Below are 17249 nucleotides of genomic sequence, written 5' to 3'. Positions count from 1 at the left end.
AGGCTACAATGGACCCCTGAGGAGATCTTCCATCGCTCAGAACAGCACTGGCTGTTCAGCGAGTTAAACCTTCCCTTCATGGTTTCCCCTCCTTTCCCAAAGCTGATTCCGCCTCAAGACTATTTTGGGGGTGCTGGTTTGGTTTAATACAATTATTCTGAGGCTCTTAAGCAGCACTTTAAGCCGGAGGACCGCATTCAATTCTGACCACCTTCTGGGGGCCACATTGGGATGGTGGGCAGAGGCAGAAAGGGGCATGTGGCCAATAAATTACCTATTTTCAAATATTTTGAGGGGGGAATTGATTCATAAAATACACGGTTTTCAGTCTAGACCTAGGGAAGCCTCTTGTCAACAGGTGACGTCACATGATTGGTTGGGGGCCGGAATTTTCTAGAAATGGCCTCATGGCCGACTTGGTGGGGGCACCAGTTTGGGCCACGGCATTTAATGAACGACAAACTGGAAATCTGAATCTAAAGACCTGACTGGTTGAAAAAAAAAATTTAAAGCACTGAAAGGCCTCAAGTGAATGTTGTTTTCTTAAAAGCGCTGAGTTCTCTGTTAATAACAATATACCGTATTTTTTGCTCCATAAGACGCACCTGACCATAAGACGCACCTAGTTTTTAGAGGAGGAAAACAAGAAAAAAAATATTCTGAATGAAACAATGGATGTATGATTTTGGTGGTTTGTGCTGTGGCCACTGACATGATATGTGATCTGATGGTGTATTTGGGGTGACCCAGTGCAAAAATCCTGAGGATCCATGTGGATCCGTGCTTTGTAACCATGTTTTTGCGCCATTGTGGCCCCACGAAACAGTGGGTGCGTGATTTTATTGGTGCAGGCTGTAGCCATGGACATGCTATGTGATTTGATGGAGAATTTGGGGTGACCCAATGCAAAAATCCTGAGGATCCATGTGCTTTTACCTCCCCCCTCCCCGGCAGCCTCCTTTATCACTAGAGTTCCTTATCTCCCTCCCGATCGCTTGCTGATCAACTGATCAGCGGCTTTGTTTCAACACCCTATTCCCTCTTTCTAAAAAAAAAAGTACAACCTGCTCTTTGCCCATGGGCAATTCAGCTCCAGGGACCACACATTCGCTCCATAAGACGCACAGACATTTTCCCTTACTTTTTAGGAGGAAAAAGGTGTGTCTTATGGAGCGAAAAATAAGGTAATGAACAATAATAAATTTTATTTATACCCCGCCCTCCCCAGCTACCCGTCCCTCATACTCTCTTTTATCCCAGCGCCTAACCCTGTATTTTAGGTTCACTCATATCTCTGCCTTCGTCCTGGAACAACCATGGAGGCCAGCTGTGTTTCATGAGGAAGCCAGCAGTGAGGTCAAGGCACTTAATCCCCAAATTGCACGGGAAAAGTGTGGCAGAGGAGCATTATGTGGGTGGTTCCCTTTTTCTGGCCGGATGAGGCCGACATTTGATCCTCTCTGGATCGGGATTGCCTAAGCTGCCCTTTGCTGCCGCAAGAACTTTTGCAGGATACTTCCCATCAGCCCCAGCTAGCATGGCTTCAAAGTCAATGATGCAAAGAAACACCCAGAATTATAACATGCAATAAAGTGATCCCATTAGAATATAAACCAACCCAGATCAACCTTCGAGGCCTTTCCTCATGTGCCTCCTTCACGAGAGGTTCAGAAAGAGCAGGCCTTTTTTGCAGTGGCTCCCCGTTTGTGCAATGCTCTCCCCAGCAATTCTCATTTTGCATTTTTTAATTCCATCAGTTTTACCGAAGTCTGAAATAAAATAGGCAAAGCTTAATCCCATATATCCGGTATCTTTTTTTGTCAAAGATCAAAACTAAATAGAAACACAAACCAAAAATAGGAAAAGAAAAAAACAGAGCAAAGGGGAAAGGAAGGGGGGGTGGAATATAGCTTCTGGTTATTCGTCTGTCAGCTATATACAGAAAATTATTTAAAATGTCGGCTCTAGAATACACAAGAAGGTTGGGTCAGGTGTCCTCTGAACTCTCCTTCAGCTCTTAGGGAGCCGGTGTGAGTGTGATGGATGATGAATCGCATGCGTACGTGTGGAGTGGAATTAATTCATCACCTGATGGGCAGGTAAGCTTCAAATAGGTCCTGGGGTAATGACCCCAGTGAATTGATTCCACCAGGTGTGTCTCGTGATGTTTATATAACCCGCTTGAACATTGTAAAAGGGAAAAAAATATGTGTCGGCAAACCTCCCTCTGGTTTTCCAAGGTGCGTGCAACAGAGCAGTTGCTAACTTTCCTTGCAATCCAGTTTAAAGCACGGGCGGGTTAGGTATCCCCCCCGCCCCCGGTCAGTTGGCAAAGGTGATCATGGTTATTAAATGAAACAATATGTTATGTCGCTTTCTGAAGAACACATGCATAGTTCCCTGGTTTTTCCTCTCCCCTCCTCATCCCCTTTTCCTTTTATTAGACAGTCACACCATTATATGGTGCCCAATACAAGGAGAGAGAGAGAATTTGTTTTGCATTTAGAAAACTTTAAACACATTATAAGTCATAAGAATAATGCAGCTTTTCAGGTTACCATTTGCATCTGGACCAGAAACTAGGAAAACAAAGTCACAACTCTGTGAACAGGGCCAGGTGTAGGTTTGATGAGGCCCTAAGCTACTGAAGGCAATGGGGCCCTTTATATGTCCAGCTGTCTTTTATCAACAACAAATTGTCGCTGTTTTTTGTGTTGAATATATGCTATGTATATGGTAATTTATGGACCTAATAGGTATCTAATGCCATTTGCACATAACAAAATATGTATTTTATCAAGTGATCTTTTAGGGAACAGTCTAGCAGGCAGGGCCCTTTACTTACACCATAGGAACCTACACAACACAAAAACACTGTTGCTGTATGTAGGTTTTATTTTATTTATTTATTTTATTTTTAAAATCTTATATTTTGGAAATCTGCATCCAGGTTTTTTCCCCTTTAATTTTTTTGGGGGGGCCCTAAGCTATAGCTTGTTTAGCTTATACGTAAGTCCGGCACTGTCTGTATTGTAATACAATTTTTATTTACAACATGTGTGAATTTAAAAGATGTACTTGTGGAGGAGTGAATGGAACAAATTCTGAAAAGAAGCAGGAGACATATGTGTGTGTGAAATAATTTATACAAGCGCTTAGAGCAAGGGGGAAAGGTGAAGGGCTTCATGTGACCCATTTGCGTTGCCTTGATGGATTGAAGCACTTGATTGACGCTGAGCAACTCCCAAGGCCTGTTTACGAGGACTTGAGCGCATGTGATACCGTTAGAAGGTCATGCGCTTTTCAGGGCAGGCCTGTGAAAAATGGATTTGTGGTTTGTGTGTTTGAATCTTCTACTTCCCTCCCCACCAAAAACTTGCTTTGAATACATCCTCCTTTTGCAGAAGAACGGGAAATCTACCCGACTCTTAACGCTCCCCTTCCCAACCATGGTGTCTCACTGGCAGATTTGCGCACCGAAGCAAATTTTCTTTTGCATGTCAGCTCGCGGGCCTCATCCGGCCACATGCCTCAAATGCGCTGGTACCAAAGGGGTTGGGATGTTGCGTCCAGCTGTAGGGAGATGCTGTCAGTGTCATGCCTTAGTGGGGAGGTGTGGGTGTTTGCACATTTCGTAGAATCTGTTAAAGAAAAAGAAGCTGAGTTAGAAGGGAACCCCAAGGCTCATCTAGTCTAACCCCCTGCAATGAAGGAATCACAGTTGAAGAAATCTTGACAGATGGTCACCCAACCTCTGTTTAAAAACCTCCAATGAAATGTGGATTTACCACCTCGGAAGGTGGTAAATTCATTGGAGGTTTGGAGTATAGCGTTGTTTATTTATTTTATTTCTTTATTTTTGTATTTAATTACACACATATATTCCACCTCCTCCAAAAGCTCAGGGCAGTGAATGTCTCCCCCCACTTTCAACCGCCCAGGTAATCCTCACAACAACCCTGTGAGGTAGGCCAGGCTGAGAATGACTGGCCCAAGGTTGCCCAGTGAGCTTCTTGTCTGAGTGGGAATTTGAACCCTGGTCTCCCTACTAGGCAGTGCTGCCTGGCCTTTTGCCAATAATGTTGAGGTAAGATGGCAACCCTTAGTCAAGGATTGCCAACTGATCAGGAAAAAAGATATATACCAGGCCTGCTCCTCTGACTTGCAAGCAAAAAGAGTACAAAGCGAAGGATCATTGCCTGCTATAACAGTTGCAGAGCAAAGCTGCTGTTTGGGTGGTGAAAAACGTGGCAGTCCTACAATGAGGTGAATTGCTTGGTTAGTAATAAGAAACAAAACAGGCCTCACCTGTAATTTACACAGACGGGCACAGAAAAAAGCTAGAACATCACACCCACCATACCTTTTATCTGACAAGATTTATATACCACTTAATCAGCAGCAACAAAACCCTCTATTTGCAGTTTAACCTGCTGTTGGGCAGAGGAACGTGGGCTGGTGTGAAAAGTTGGCAACCAACCCTCAGTGTGGCCTCCTAGCTTGAAAGGCTACTCAATGCCTGGCCAGACAGAACTTGTGGCTTTATGTGTATGGTGAGCATGTGTATGTGAATTAATGTTATTTAGTTTGTGTTTGTGCCATATATATATATATATAGGCTTATCTTGGCCAAAAACAAAATGGCGCCCAAAGCCATTATTTCCCGCCCTCTCGCAACTTTCCCTCACAGACGTCGCCGTCAATCCCCGCCCCCCGCCCGCCTGTTCCTTCCCTCGCGCGCGGGGACTCTTTTTCCTCTTCCTCTGATTTCCCCTCCGCCCCCTTCTCAATCCCGGCGGAGGGAGACAGGAAGCCTTGCGCCTGCGCGATACGTCCTATAAGAAAGGCTGCACCGCGCGGAGGCTTCGGCAGTCGTAGCCGGACGCCGGCGGGGCAGGGAGGACTACCGGCGGCGGAAGACGCGAGTGGGGCGGCGGGCAGCGGCCTGAGGAGAAGACAGGATTTCTCTCTTCCCCTCCCTTTATCCCTTTCACCCCCACAGGGAAATATCTGTGGCCCAGGACTAGAAAGAGCCCGACCCCTTTATTTCGACCCGTTTTAGGGTCTATTGCCTTGACTTTTATTTTTGTGGGGGTGGGAAAGAGGTTTAGGAAGCCCTGCAGGCCGGTAACGAGGTGTGGGGGGCACAATGTAAGAAGGCCGTGATGAGAGACCCCTGAGGGGGGGCCTGAGCCCCCTGCCCCAATTCCCCATTCCCAATTTACAGGCCTTCTGTATTTATCTCTATCCGCCGCCCCCCCCATTAAAAAGGGTTGGTATGCTTTCCACCATCCCCCCCCTTAAAAGGTTTTTTTTAAATATAAAAAATACAGCAGAATCCATCTTTCTCCCTATCACCACTCAGGGATATGCCCCTTCCCCTTTTTTAATTAAAAGGTATCTTAATTGCTCACCTCCCCATTTTTTAAGGGGTCTCTCTGTGTATTCTATATAATTTATCCCAGGATACAATTCTTCCCACCCTCATTTAGATTGTCACTGCCCTTTTAAAAATCCTTTATCATGTAGAACCTCATTTGGGCACGTTATTAAATTGTGGTCCCCTTTCTTTTCAAGGGTCTTTGATTTTGTTTCTCCCACCACCTTTTTAGGCTTTATTGCTCCCCCCCCCCCTTGTAAAAGCTTAGATAAGCCCTCTACTCCTCATATTGAAACAAACCATTAAAGGTGCTAACACCCCCTTTTATTTCTGAAGCCTTAAAACTCACCTGTGCCACCTTTACCCAGCGACCTGTGCTTGCACGTCTCTGGCCTTTATTATTACATTAGTAATAATAATAATTTATATCGGGCCCAAAGGAACCTTAATGCTCACTCTTCCTTTCCGTGTTCCCTCTTGCCTCTTCTCCCCTTCAGAGGAGGATTAATCTCCCCGTCCTCCTTTCCTCCTTCCTTTCCCCCATGCCAGAAAACGCTCATCGCCTTTGGGACGCCGGAGCAGCCAGCCAGTATCCCCCGACCCCCTTCGCCTGGGGACCCCCGGCCTGTGCCTGCCCAAGCAACATGCCCACAGCTGCCTCCCGTCCTTGGGGGCGGGCAGGAGGAAGGGAGACGGACAGACCCACCCTAGTCAACCTGCTTGGTGCCTCATCTTCCTCCCCTCCACAGCCTGGGTTGCTGATGTGAGCTTAATATTTTTTTAAAGCCTTTGCTGTGGCGGTCCCTTCTCCCCAGCTGGTCTCCCTTTATCCTCCCTGCCCGTTGGGCTTCATGCCCCCTTGAAGGAGGATGGAGGTGGTGGGAGACTTTGAATATAGCAAGAAGGACCTCATAGGACATGGAGCGTTCGCTGTGGTCTTTAAAGGTCGCCACCGCAAGGTAAATCCAGCAGGGTAGGGTGGCGGACTCCTCTCCCCCTCCCTTCCCTTTCCCTCTTAGCCCATCTCTTGGCTGGTTATACAACCATCTCCTTTCCTTCCTCTGTGTGTGTGTGTTTGTGTGCATGACTGGTCGAGGAGGAGCTGATATTTGGAATAAGTCAAAGGGTCAGTCCGCAAGCAGCTCTGCTTCAGCATCTCCCCTTTTCTCTGCCTTTTGATCTGTTTTGTTTCTCCTATGGCCATCCTTGTTGTTGACATCAGCCAGCCTGTTCTGGAGAGTCAGCTGAGGTCAGGTGTTTTCTAAAGCAGTGCTTTTTCTCAGGGGTGGGGGGCGTGGAATGTGGATGTGGCTCCTCCGCCTTTTTATTCTAAAGTTCACGCCTGTTTGTTTTTATTTCAAAGCAGAGCAGAGATGGTGGTGGTGATGTCAACCTGTTATTATGGGCTCCTGCTGCCCCTTTTCTCGATTCTTTAGTTGCAGTTGCTTAGAAAGGTTTCAGCAAGGTAACCTTTCTAAGGTTTAACAATTCAGGGTGGAATGCCTCTTTCCTTTCTCTACCCACCCCCCTCTTACTTGTAAATCTCTCAAAGTGCAGGGGCAGCAGAGACCAGTCTTATTCCCTCCCCCATCCAATAACTGCAGAGCTAATGGGAAACTGTCTCTCTTCAGATTGGTAAAGATTTCTTAAATGTCACCAGTCCCAGCCTCGCTGCCCTTTATAATGGGAAGCTTTGCTGGCCATCAGCCCTCCCCCCCCCCTTTACTTTATTCTGAGATAAACCTGCCCCATTTCTGCTGCCGCCACTGTGTCATGTCTAGTTGTGACCTCAGGACCTCAATAACCCCTTTTACATAAGCCCAGTAACTTGACCTAAAGCTTATAATTTCCCCCCCTTTGCTACAAGCTTATCTATCTTTGGACCTTTGGCAAGTTGATGTTTCCCTTGCTTCTGTTATGTAAAAAGAGCACATTTATTACCTACCTTGTCCTACCAATAAGAGGGGCATTTTCAGCAGGGGCATCTCAGCTATGGAATACTGTAGTCTCTGTCCAGAGGGGTTCACCTGCTGCCTTCTCTGTGATTTGTCAGAGCATGTAGAGGCATTTTAATTCACGCAAGCTTTTCAGTTGGGTTCTAAATCTGGACTTTTTTTGGTGTCTCTTCTGGAAAAAAATGTTTCTTCTATAACTTTTGTTTTTGTTGATTTTAATTCAGATACAGTGTATGTTCAGTATTGCTGTCTTAAGTGGGAATATTTATTAATAGGTGGCTGCATAATTCAAGAAATAACACTAACAAATGAGAGCAAGATGGTTCCTTGTTGCCCATCCTTTCCCACCTTTTGTCACCTTTCTCCCATTGAAAAAGAGATGGTGGTAAGCTCCTTAAATCAGGAGCTCACTTATATTTTGCAAAGTACTGTGTAGATAAAAAACAAAGCAACATTTTTGCAGGGCAAGGCAGTTGTCAGTAATTTGAAGGTACTTTCAAATTAACTTTACTCAAACTTAACACCTCCCCACAGAGTGTGCAACTCTGTGTGATCTTTCTTGCCTTCTTAAGTGGTCTGTTTTTCCTATTTGGCACCTCCCAGAACAGTTTGTGACTCAAAAGATGACAGCATTGACTGACTGAAACACAACAAAAAGCTGTTGCATAACTCAAATGCAAAGTTTATAAGGGGGTGGGGAGATCTGAAAATTGAGTCAGGCACTTGTGTTGTGAGATGATCATTTTACATTTGGGATTACCCTCAATATTTTCAATATCTTTAGTCTATTGGAAACAGTTTTCCACTCCTCTGTAATAAAGTATATGAAGAGCCTTGCAATTTGTAGTCATTTGTGATTCAGAATAGACAATTTGCTTGTGTAGTGGCTGCTTTTGCACATGACACTAAGCTGTGTCTAGCCTAGAGGTGGTTTGTTCAGACTGGTGAAACCACCCTAGCAGACTAACCATGTTTTGTTTTCATGTGAAGCTATACCTTGTTGGTTCACAAACCCTGGCATGTTTCAACTATGGCTTGGCATCATGTCCACATTCAACAGTCTTGCTTAACCAGGGTTTCTTAGGCCACTCCAGATGCTTGTCAAGCTTACAGAGGCACAATGCAAGAGCAGCTGAAAAAAACAAACCCAAACTTTGGAGAAACAAACCACTGCTTGTTTGCTTGTCTGTGAGAGGGCTTGTGGTTTGTTGGAAAACAGCAGCAACCAAGCTATGGCACAGCAGTTAAATTCAAATGCAACCATTGGAGGTGGAAGCTGACAAAAGGGAATGGGAATCATTGAAGTAGTGTAATAATAGGCAGCCACAGGCCCTGTTTTAATCAGGAGTAGGAACTAAAGGGGCAGTTCTCATTGCCCACTACTTCCACTCTTGGAGGCAGAATGCTTGAGAATAGCAGTTGCTGGGAAACAAAGGAGGGGTGAGTGCTGTTGTGAATTCTTGCTTGTGGACTTCCCATATGCGTCTGTTTAGTCACTGTGAGAACAAGATGCTGGACTACATGGGCCACTGGCCTGGTCCAGCAGGATTTTATGTTCCTATGACTGGAAAATACAGTGGTACCTCAGGTTACATACGCTTCAGGTTACAGACTCCGCTAACCCAGAAATAGTACCTCGGGTTAAGAACTTTGCTTCAGGATAAGAACAGAAATCGTGCTCCAGTGGTGCGGCAGCAGTGGGATGCCCCATTGGTTAAAGTGGTGCTTCAGGTTAAGAACGGACCTCTGGAATGAATTAAGTACTTAACCCGAGGTACCACTGGAACGAATTAAGTACTTAACCCGAGGTACCACATTTGATGCCATGCCCCAAATGTCAGGGAGGAATTGGGCGGTATCAGGACCCCAGGTGGCATCCTCACCCCAAGCAGTTTCCAGCCACCTTTGCCATGCCTCTGAGATGGCAACTGGGGGTTCCAGTTGGTGTTCCGAAGAAGAAGAAGACTGGATTTGCCCTGGAGCCTCCAGTTGCTGACCTGTTACTTGCAGTAAATAAGGGCTCATTAGCAAGGGCCGAGGTGCCAGCCTCCTATTACCCCATCATTCTCTTTAAACTGCTTATGTTGACCACTCCTAAAGACTGGAAACCCCAACATAGCCATTGACAGGCTAGGGCTGATGGGAGTTTGTAATCCAACACCTCTGGAGGGCATCAGGTTGAGGATGACTGGTCTAGAGAACTTTTTAAAAAGAAGCACATCTTAGGGCCATTGGGCTGCTTAACACAGAAAATCAGGATACTTTTTTGGATTCAAAACACTTTTTTGTTATTCTTTTCAGAAAACTGACTGGGAAGTGGCCATCAAAAGCATCAACAAGAAGAACTTGTCGAAATCTCAGCTCCTCCTTGGGAAAGAAATAAAAATTTTAAAGGTATGGTTTGTGATATACTTCCAAACTTCATCCTTCCTGCAAGGTGTCCTCAGAGGACTGGTGGTAAACTTAATCCTCATACCTAGATAGTCATACCAGTTCCAGCATTTTATGCCTTCCTGCAGAGGCCGAGATTTGGAGGGTTTGCAAATAATGCATTGGGATTCTCCATCTCTAGAAATTGACAAATCCATTAGATGACTGGTGCGGAGGGCTTGAATATTGCCAGGCCTCAGCTCTCTTTGATTTTTCTTTCTGTGTAAACACAGTAAAAGCACAGATTTCAGCACCTGTGTTTATGACTTATTAAAAAGAATGAAACTTTGTAGAGATAGGTGTTGCATTTTTAGTACACAGACAATGAAATCAGCTTCCTGAGAATTGTTTGTTTTATTAATGTCTGCTAGTTTCTAGTCTTTCATAGTTTGCAAGGATACACTCAGAAGTTCGTCTGGGTGAATGGTACTTGATGCTGAAATCTCAGAAGTCCAAATGTTAACTGAGGATACAGGCTTTAATGCTTTATTATTGTGCTATATCCCATATAGTATAATTATGCCAATTAAGCAAATATATACAAACTATCCTTATTAAAATGTAAGAGAATTAAGGGTTTCTTGGTGCAGAGTTCAAGTTTACTTGGGGCAGAAGACTTAGAGTTTCTCTACTAGGGGACATTGTCTTAATTGTACTGATTTTTCTAAAGCTCCTCCCACACTGGACTTGGAATGCTGTGGGTGGCCAGCTTCTGGAGGGGTGTGGAATTTTCACACTTGCTTCTGTCATTTGGCTGACCTGGCCCTTTTTAGGGTAACTGATTCAAAAGAAACAATGCGTGATCTGTCTTAAGGGGATTGCGAAGTAGAGATGTTAGAGAGGTTATTCAGCAGCACAGAGGCCCAACTTCTTACTTGCTGGGGTACTTTATTTGATCCCCAAGTCAAAACTTGGAACATGGAAGGTTGCTTAACAGCGGGTCAGACCATTCTTCCATTTAGCTCTTTATTGTCTGCTGCCCAGGGCCTTGCCCATCACTTCCTTCACCTGAACTCTTTTCACTTGGGATTTCAGGATTGAACCTGGGGTCTCCTGCCTGCAGAGCAGGTGCTCTACCAGTTAGCAGTAGCCCCTCAGCACAAGACCCTAATGGTGGCATAACTTCTGCTGTTGCTTCCCCTCTTAACTTGATACCCCCTCCCCAAAGTCACACAATTTCCAGTGCAGTGGAATTTGGCACTGTTGTCTTTGCTGGTGCCAGACATCACCTGCAGGATTCTTTTTCTTGTACCTAGCACTCTCCTGTTTTTTTAACACACGTTTCTATCACCCACACAGGTTTTTCTGATCACATTCAGCAATACTGCGACCTCTTGGAACTCTTTTGAGTGACCTAACTCATCCGTCTCCCAGCACGATGCCCTTCCAGATGTTTTAGACTACACTTCCTGGCAGCCCCGATTGGAGTTGTAGTTCCAGACATCTGGAGGGTTTGGTGTTGAGGGAGGACTGAGCTAGCTAATTAGATCATTTCACATATGTCACCTTGACACCCCTCTTAGACACTGCCAGGAATTCAAACATTTCAGCTATTCTGAGCATGTTGTCAAGCAACTCATAACTTGATTACCCCTTCTTTAATAAACGAGAGCAGTTCCTGGGCTATGGAGGACAGCACCTTTTTCATGAAGTGCAGCAGAGTTCTCTTACCACAAATATTTTAAATAACAAATGTGTTTCTTGTTTTACAGTAAATTTGAGATGTGTTTTCCTCTAAAATGTCCCCACGTGGTTAGGAATCATTCTCCCTCGACCCCTTTATACATACTGGGCATCCCTGGACTACAACTGCCACCATCCCTATTTAGCAGGACCAGTGGTCAGGGATGATGGGAATTGTAGTCCAAAAACAGCTGGAGACCCAAGTTTGGGAAGCACTGGTCTACACCAACTAGCAGCAACTCCCAAGGTTTCAGGCAGGGAATATTCTCAGCCTGCCTGGAGATGTTGGCAATTGAACCTGAGATTCTTTGCATGTGAACTATGTGATTACTGCGCTTCCCCAAAAAAGAAAACGCAGGATTCCAGTTCTTGTGGTTTTAAATTAAGAGCTGGTTTTAGAAGGAACATAGGAATTAGACTTTTGCTGACTCTTCACCTACATAGCTCAGGATTGTTGATTGTGATAGGAAGCAGCTCTCCGGGATCTCAGACAGGAAGTCTTTCCCAGTCTTACCTGGAGATGCTGAGTTATGGACTAGGCCCCCAATTGCACTCCAGAATAGGTGGGACTATCGTTTACAAGCCAGCCCATGTGCTCTGCCCCATCATGCAGTGCAGGTGCTCCAGAGTTGAGCTGCAGCCCTTCCCCACTGCAGAGGTAGCAGTGGCAGGCAGAACCTTCCCTGCCCAGTTGCTGAGGTTAGTGTTAACCACAACAGGTAGACACACATCAGTCATTAGAATAAAAAGAAAACGTTTAAAATGACCCCACCTCTTTCACCTTGAACCATAACTGCAGCTGCCTAATCTTAGAACCAACTAAACAGCACTTTTAAAAAAGGGGGAGGAAATTGCTGAGAGACAGCAGCAGCTGAAAAAACAGTAGATAAAAAGTGGCTGGTAAAAAAAGGTGGCGATTATGAAAGCCAACCTTGGCTCCAGAATGGAGAGATGCTATCCGCTCACTAGGCAGGAGGAGCAAAAGTGCACATGGGACAGTAAACCATTAACTGGGACTTCCCAGGAGGAGCACACACAGCCAGTCTGTTTGTCTTTCCCCTGTTACAGATTCAATACACAACAAATGTAAATGTACAACATAGGATAACAGGGAGGCAGGTTACATTCCTCCTCCCCCCCCCCCCGTCACAGCTTGGCAGGAGAGGTCACATTTTTATAGTTTTTTTTGGGGGGGGGGTTGCTTGTACATTTCTTCCACATGTACATTTGACGCTATTTGACTGGCCTTCACATCACTTGTGATGTTGCCCTAACTGAATAGGGATAATCTCTTCAAGTGCTTCTCTTCTTTTTTCTAGGAACTTCAGCATGAGAACATTGTAGCTCTCTATGATGTCCAGGTGAGTTTGTTCTCCAGCCTGTTGAACCTGGCTGTATTTTTTTATGATAATAATTATGCATGTAACAACTTCCCAAGGAGTTGCTGTGTTTGGCTTCCTGAAGGAAACACAACACCACAGGGGGTCTTTTTGGTACCTTCTAAAGACTGATAGCTTTATTGTGGCGAAGGTGAGGAGTTTCATTCCCCTGTCTCTGATTTTCGAGATTGTCCAGACCCCACTCCTCAGTGACCTGTCCTCAACTCCCCTTGATTGCCTTTGCCTGAAATGTGTCCTTGAGTTGTGAAAATGCCTCTGAGTGTGGGTGGGTGTGTTTAGAAGCCTCTGGATTTTATGGGGCTGAAATGCAGGCTACAGTATGAAAGTTACAGTCACACCTGTCCACTTCTGCCTCTGGCCCCACCTACAACTTGCTTGCGGCCCCATGAAGGTTCCCTTGTGTGCGAATGCAGCCCTCAGGATGAAAAAGGTTCCCTTGCCCTGCATTACAGCATCAACTTCATTTGGACAAGAAACCTGACTGATGTGGAAGAAAATGTCCTGGCAGTTACAGGAAAAATGCCAGCATTATTTGGTTCTGCGCGGGAAGACTATCTTAGAGATGAGCACCTTCTAAAGTGCGTCTGATCCCACAGGCTGCAGCATTCTGGGAACAGAATGGGCTGTTTCCGATGGGGGTCACTAGGGAGCAGGAAGAGCTTCGCTTTGTTCTTGCTGGTGTCTGGACTAGGTGTTGAGCTCATTGTGCCAGCAGCTCTCCTCTTTGTTTATAACAGAAGGCTTTGTCCAGAAGGCTTCTGATGGATGGATGGATGGATGGAAGGATAGATGATTTATTTTTGGTTGGATCCTTTTTTCAGTGCACTCTTCGAGGCATGGATTTCAGGCCTGTCACTAGGGTTCCCTGCCCTTCCTAAGGGGCAGTTGGAGTGAATGAACATGGCTATTAAATGGTTTCCCTCATTTCTTCCCTCTCCTGTATGGCTTGCATGCCCAGAGTCTCTGTGTCTGCTTGTCAGAGTGAAAAGTACCCTGGACGCTGCATGTGTGTCTGCCTCACGTTCCCTTAAGAGGAAATGTGTGCTGCCTCCTGAGGCTTGTGATGGTCAGATGCAACTATTGTTAAGACGACATGTGTGTACTTAGAGGTTCTGGTTCCTTGTGTGCTTCCCGGGCAATCTCTTGTTGGTGCACAAATGCAGAAATGATGTTCCTGTTCAAGAGGCAGGTGGAGGGAGCTTGCCCTGGAAACAGCAACATGTTCTAGGGCTCCCCTTCCTGCAACCTGCCAGCTGTGGCCTTTGTGTAAAACTGAGGTGTACCTGGTTTGCTAAGCCTTTTCAGCTTCACAAAAGGAAGCGGAATGAAGCTTCTAGCTGGGCTGGTCACCCAGCTCTGCCTCAGCATCTTTACTTCACATAGGACTTTTCCATTTGCTGGTGTGCTTTTCCCATCAGCCCCAGCTGGCATGGCCATGCTGGGGCTGATGGGAGCATGAGCACGCTGGCTGGGGCTGACGGCAGTTGTAGTCCAAAACATCTGAATAGCACCAGGTGAACGAAGGCTGCCTTAGTTATTATTTTTCCATGAGTATAGGCAGGAGAAGATAACTCTGAGCTGCTTATATTGCCAGTTGTGTATGGGGTTAGCACCTGCTCCTGAAACCAAATGTAAAGGGATTGGCTGAAGCTGCATGGCATCAGAAAAAGACACTGGAGCCTCCTCAAACTGGACTATCCCATTTTCTCTTCCCTCCTCCAAAAAAAAACAACAGTAGAGGATCCGCTAGGGTCACATCTACCTCATACATTTAAAGCACAGGGCTTCCCCCAGAGAATCCTGGGAACTGTAGTTTACCCTTCACAGAGCTATAATTTCCAGCACCCTTAACAAACACTTCCCAGGATTCTTTGAGAGAAGCCATGTGCTTTAAATGGGTAGATGTGATCTTAACACCAATTGCCCTGTGGGGAGGATCCAGTCAGTAGTTCTATTTTGATATTCTCCTGTTGCGATTTTTTTCATTATCATTACTGCATAATTTGACATTGGTTGTAAGCTGCCTGAAAATCTATACTTAAAGGTTGGGTATAAATAATGATTTAAAAGGTTCTTTTTAATTGGTTAATAAAGCTCAACTCCTGGCTTGCTTTATCCCACAAGCTGCTTAATAAGTGCCTACTCTTGCTGCAAAGAATGCTGGCCTCAGCATCTGCAAGCCTGCCCCACACCCCAGCCTTCACAGGTTCTATTCCATGCCTGGCAAGTTCCTAAGGGGTCAGAAACCCAAGTGGCAACCTAACTTAGCTTGATCATGTTTTCAGATCTCATGGTTTAGATTTTGATTATTTATTTTGGAAATCTCATCATATGTTCCGGATGAACAGGTGTGTTGTTCTGGAACATTGCAAGGTTGACTGTATCAACACCTTTCCTGGTCATGAGCTGTTGGCTGGAAGAAACCCCTGGCGCTGTGGAGACACGTCATACTTCCCAGCATGCCAGGAATTGTTTCCTGAAAATGAAATGTCACACAAGGCGGATGACGGAACGACTCATAACAGTTCTGCTTGGGGGTGGGGTGAGGAGCATTGCCAACGGAAACAGACTTACCCTATCACAAGGTGGCCAGACAACCATGGAAAAGCCAGTCCACATGTAATAGGTGGCAGTAGCAAACTTGCAGATTTTTTTCTAGCTTGGCTTCACGAGCCTCCCCATCTTTTGGCCTTCTCTCACACGCATGTATCCTATTTCGTTTAAGGTTGCTTTAGCAGCTGCATCAGCTTAAAGCCAAAGCAGAAAACAAGAGTGTAATATGTAGCACGTAAGTGAAATGCTTCAGTGTGATGCAAAAATCCAGGAAAATAAGAACTGTTGTCTTGGTTAGGCTGCATTGAATTATGGCAGCTGGCAGCAAGTCCCTTTTCATTTGACATTCATCTCTTTGCCTGTTCCAATTTACATTTTGTCAGGAAATAGGTTTTGCTGCCCTAGGAGCCTAGGATCAGACTAGCCAGGTATTGTCTTCTCTGACTGGCCGCAGCTCTCCAAGGTGTTGGATAGAGAAGGGTCTTTCCTAGCAGCCTCCTGCTTGGAGGCCCTTCATAGTGGACATTCAGGGGATTGAACCTGGTATCTTCTGTGTGCCAAGCAGGTGCTCTGCTGCTGTTCTGCGGTTCCTCCCAAAATGCACCACAGTGATTCTGTACACATCCACATACATCTCCCTGCATGCAGAAAATTATATAGGAAACTTTTCTTCTCAGCATCTAGTCTTCAGCTAGCATGAGTCCCATCAAGGAATCCTCCCGCTTATGAATGAGCATCTAGTCTCAACTAATATATGGCTCAGGCACAGGGCGTTCCTCCTCATCTCTTGCTTGTGACAATTACGCCTTAGGACAGCAGCCTATGAGATCTGGTGCCTTCCAGGTGCTTTTAACAGCAGTTGCCAGTGAGAGCCCTGGGGCTGGTGAGCGACAAACTTTTTGCAGGTGGCTGAAGAAGGCTGTTTCAGAAGGGAGCCGGAGCAGCTTCTCACATGGTGGAATTTAGCAAGTGTCATTTCTTTGAGATTTCCTTGCTATTCTCCAGGAGTCAGTTCGACATAGGAGTGTGATAGCTGCTGAGATTCCAATCAAGCATTTGCTTTGCTGTTTAGCACAAGTAGTCCCTTCTGATCTCGCTTGTCCTCCTTGCATGGCCACTTCTACCCTTTCTGACATTCTTTGCACTCTTCAGTTTGAGAAATATAGCAAAGATCTGTTTCCATCTCCCGCTTGTAACAGCTCTGCTTTTTCTTACATAAAGGTTGTTTGGGAGGCACCATCTTTTTTCCTGGGCTGAGCTGAACAGCTGCCAGCTTAGCAAAACTTGCTCATGGTACCCATGAGTCTTAATGGCAGGGCTGGACAAGGGAGGTGAGAGGGAAAGTAGCGTTTTCCTTCCAGCCTTGGACTTGAGTTTGAAAAACTCCAGTTTGCTGGAGGAAAGGATATGTGAATGTCATACCTTTTTGAAAATATTTCATGCACAGTTTTGTAAGGAAACGTAATACTTGGCAGGACACTGCAGCTTGGCAGAGGGAATTGGTCTCTGTGAAATTGATGTGCGAAAAGAGCATTGCAGTCAACAAAAACAAGGCTTTGTGGTGCCAGACTTAAATGAAACGTCGCTTGTCATCAGCAGTAAGAAGTTTTTACAGCCTGCAAAGAATGATTATGACTCCTTAGCTGGGCTTTGGTTAGCTTTGTCATTGTTCCCTCCCCAGACCATGCGCTTCCTGCATCCCCTTTGCACAGCCTTTCAGGGGGAAAGCCAGGGCTAAGAGGAGAACCTCTGCTGTAGCTCCACCCATGTTTCTCATTGTGAACCTGGGTGTGGAGGATGGAGATTCCCTTGGTGCTCCTCCCCTCTTATTACCATAGAGCTCTGCCC

The 17249-nt window shown here is 45.6% G+C and overlaps 1 protein-coding gene across 2 annotated transcripts in view; it reads left to right on the top strand.

Annotated features, from left to right (window-relative positions):
- The first annotated feature begins 4862 nt into the window (after nt 1–4862).
- ULK2 (unc-51 like autophagy activating kinase 2) overlaps nt 4863–17249 on the top strand; it is a 65519-nt gene continuing 53132 nt past the window's right edge. Inside the window, exons 1-3 of one of the 2 annotated variants that reach the window (XM_081890251.1) lie at nt 4863–6339; nt 9637–9729; nt 12768–12809. In XM_081890251.1, coding sequence (XP_081746377.1) covers nt 6250–6339; nt 9637–9729; nt 12768–12809 — 225 coding nt within the window. In that variant the 5' untranslated portion in view covers nt 4863–6249. The remainder of the gene's footprint in view (nt 6340–9636; nt 9730–12767; nt 12810–17249) is intronic. The other variant, XM_081890250.1, reaches the window with a different exon arrangement.

The sequence above is a fragment of the Podarcis melisellensis genome, assembly GCF_964234715.1.
Source record: "Podarcis melisellensis genome assembly, chromosome: 15".
NCBI classification, from domain to species: domain Eukaryota; kingdom Metazoa; phylum Chordata; class Lepidosauria; order Squamata; family Lacertidae; genus Podarcis; species Podarcis melisellensis.
The sequence above is the reverse complement of the archived record's forward strand: the minus strand, read 5'-3'. Positions and strand labels throughout refer to the sequence as shown.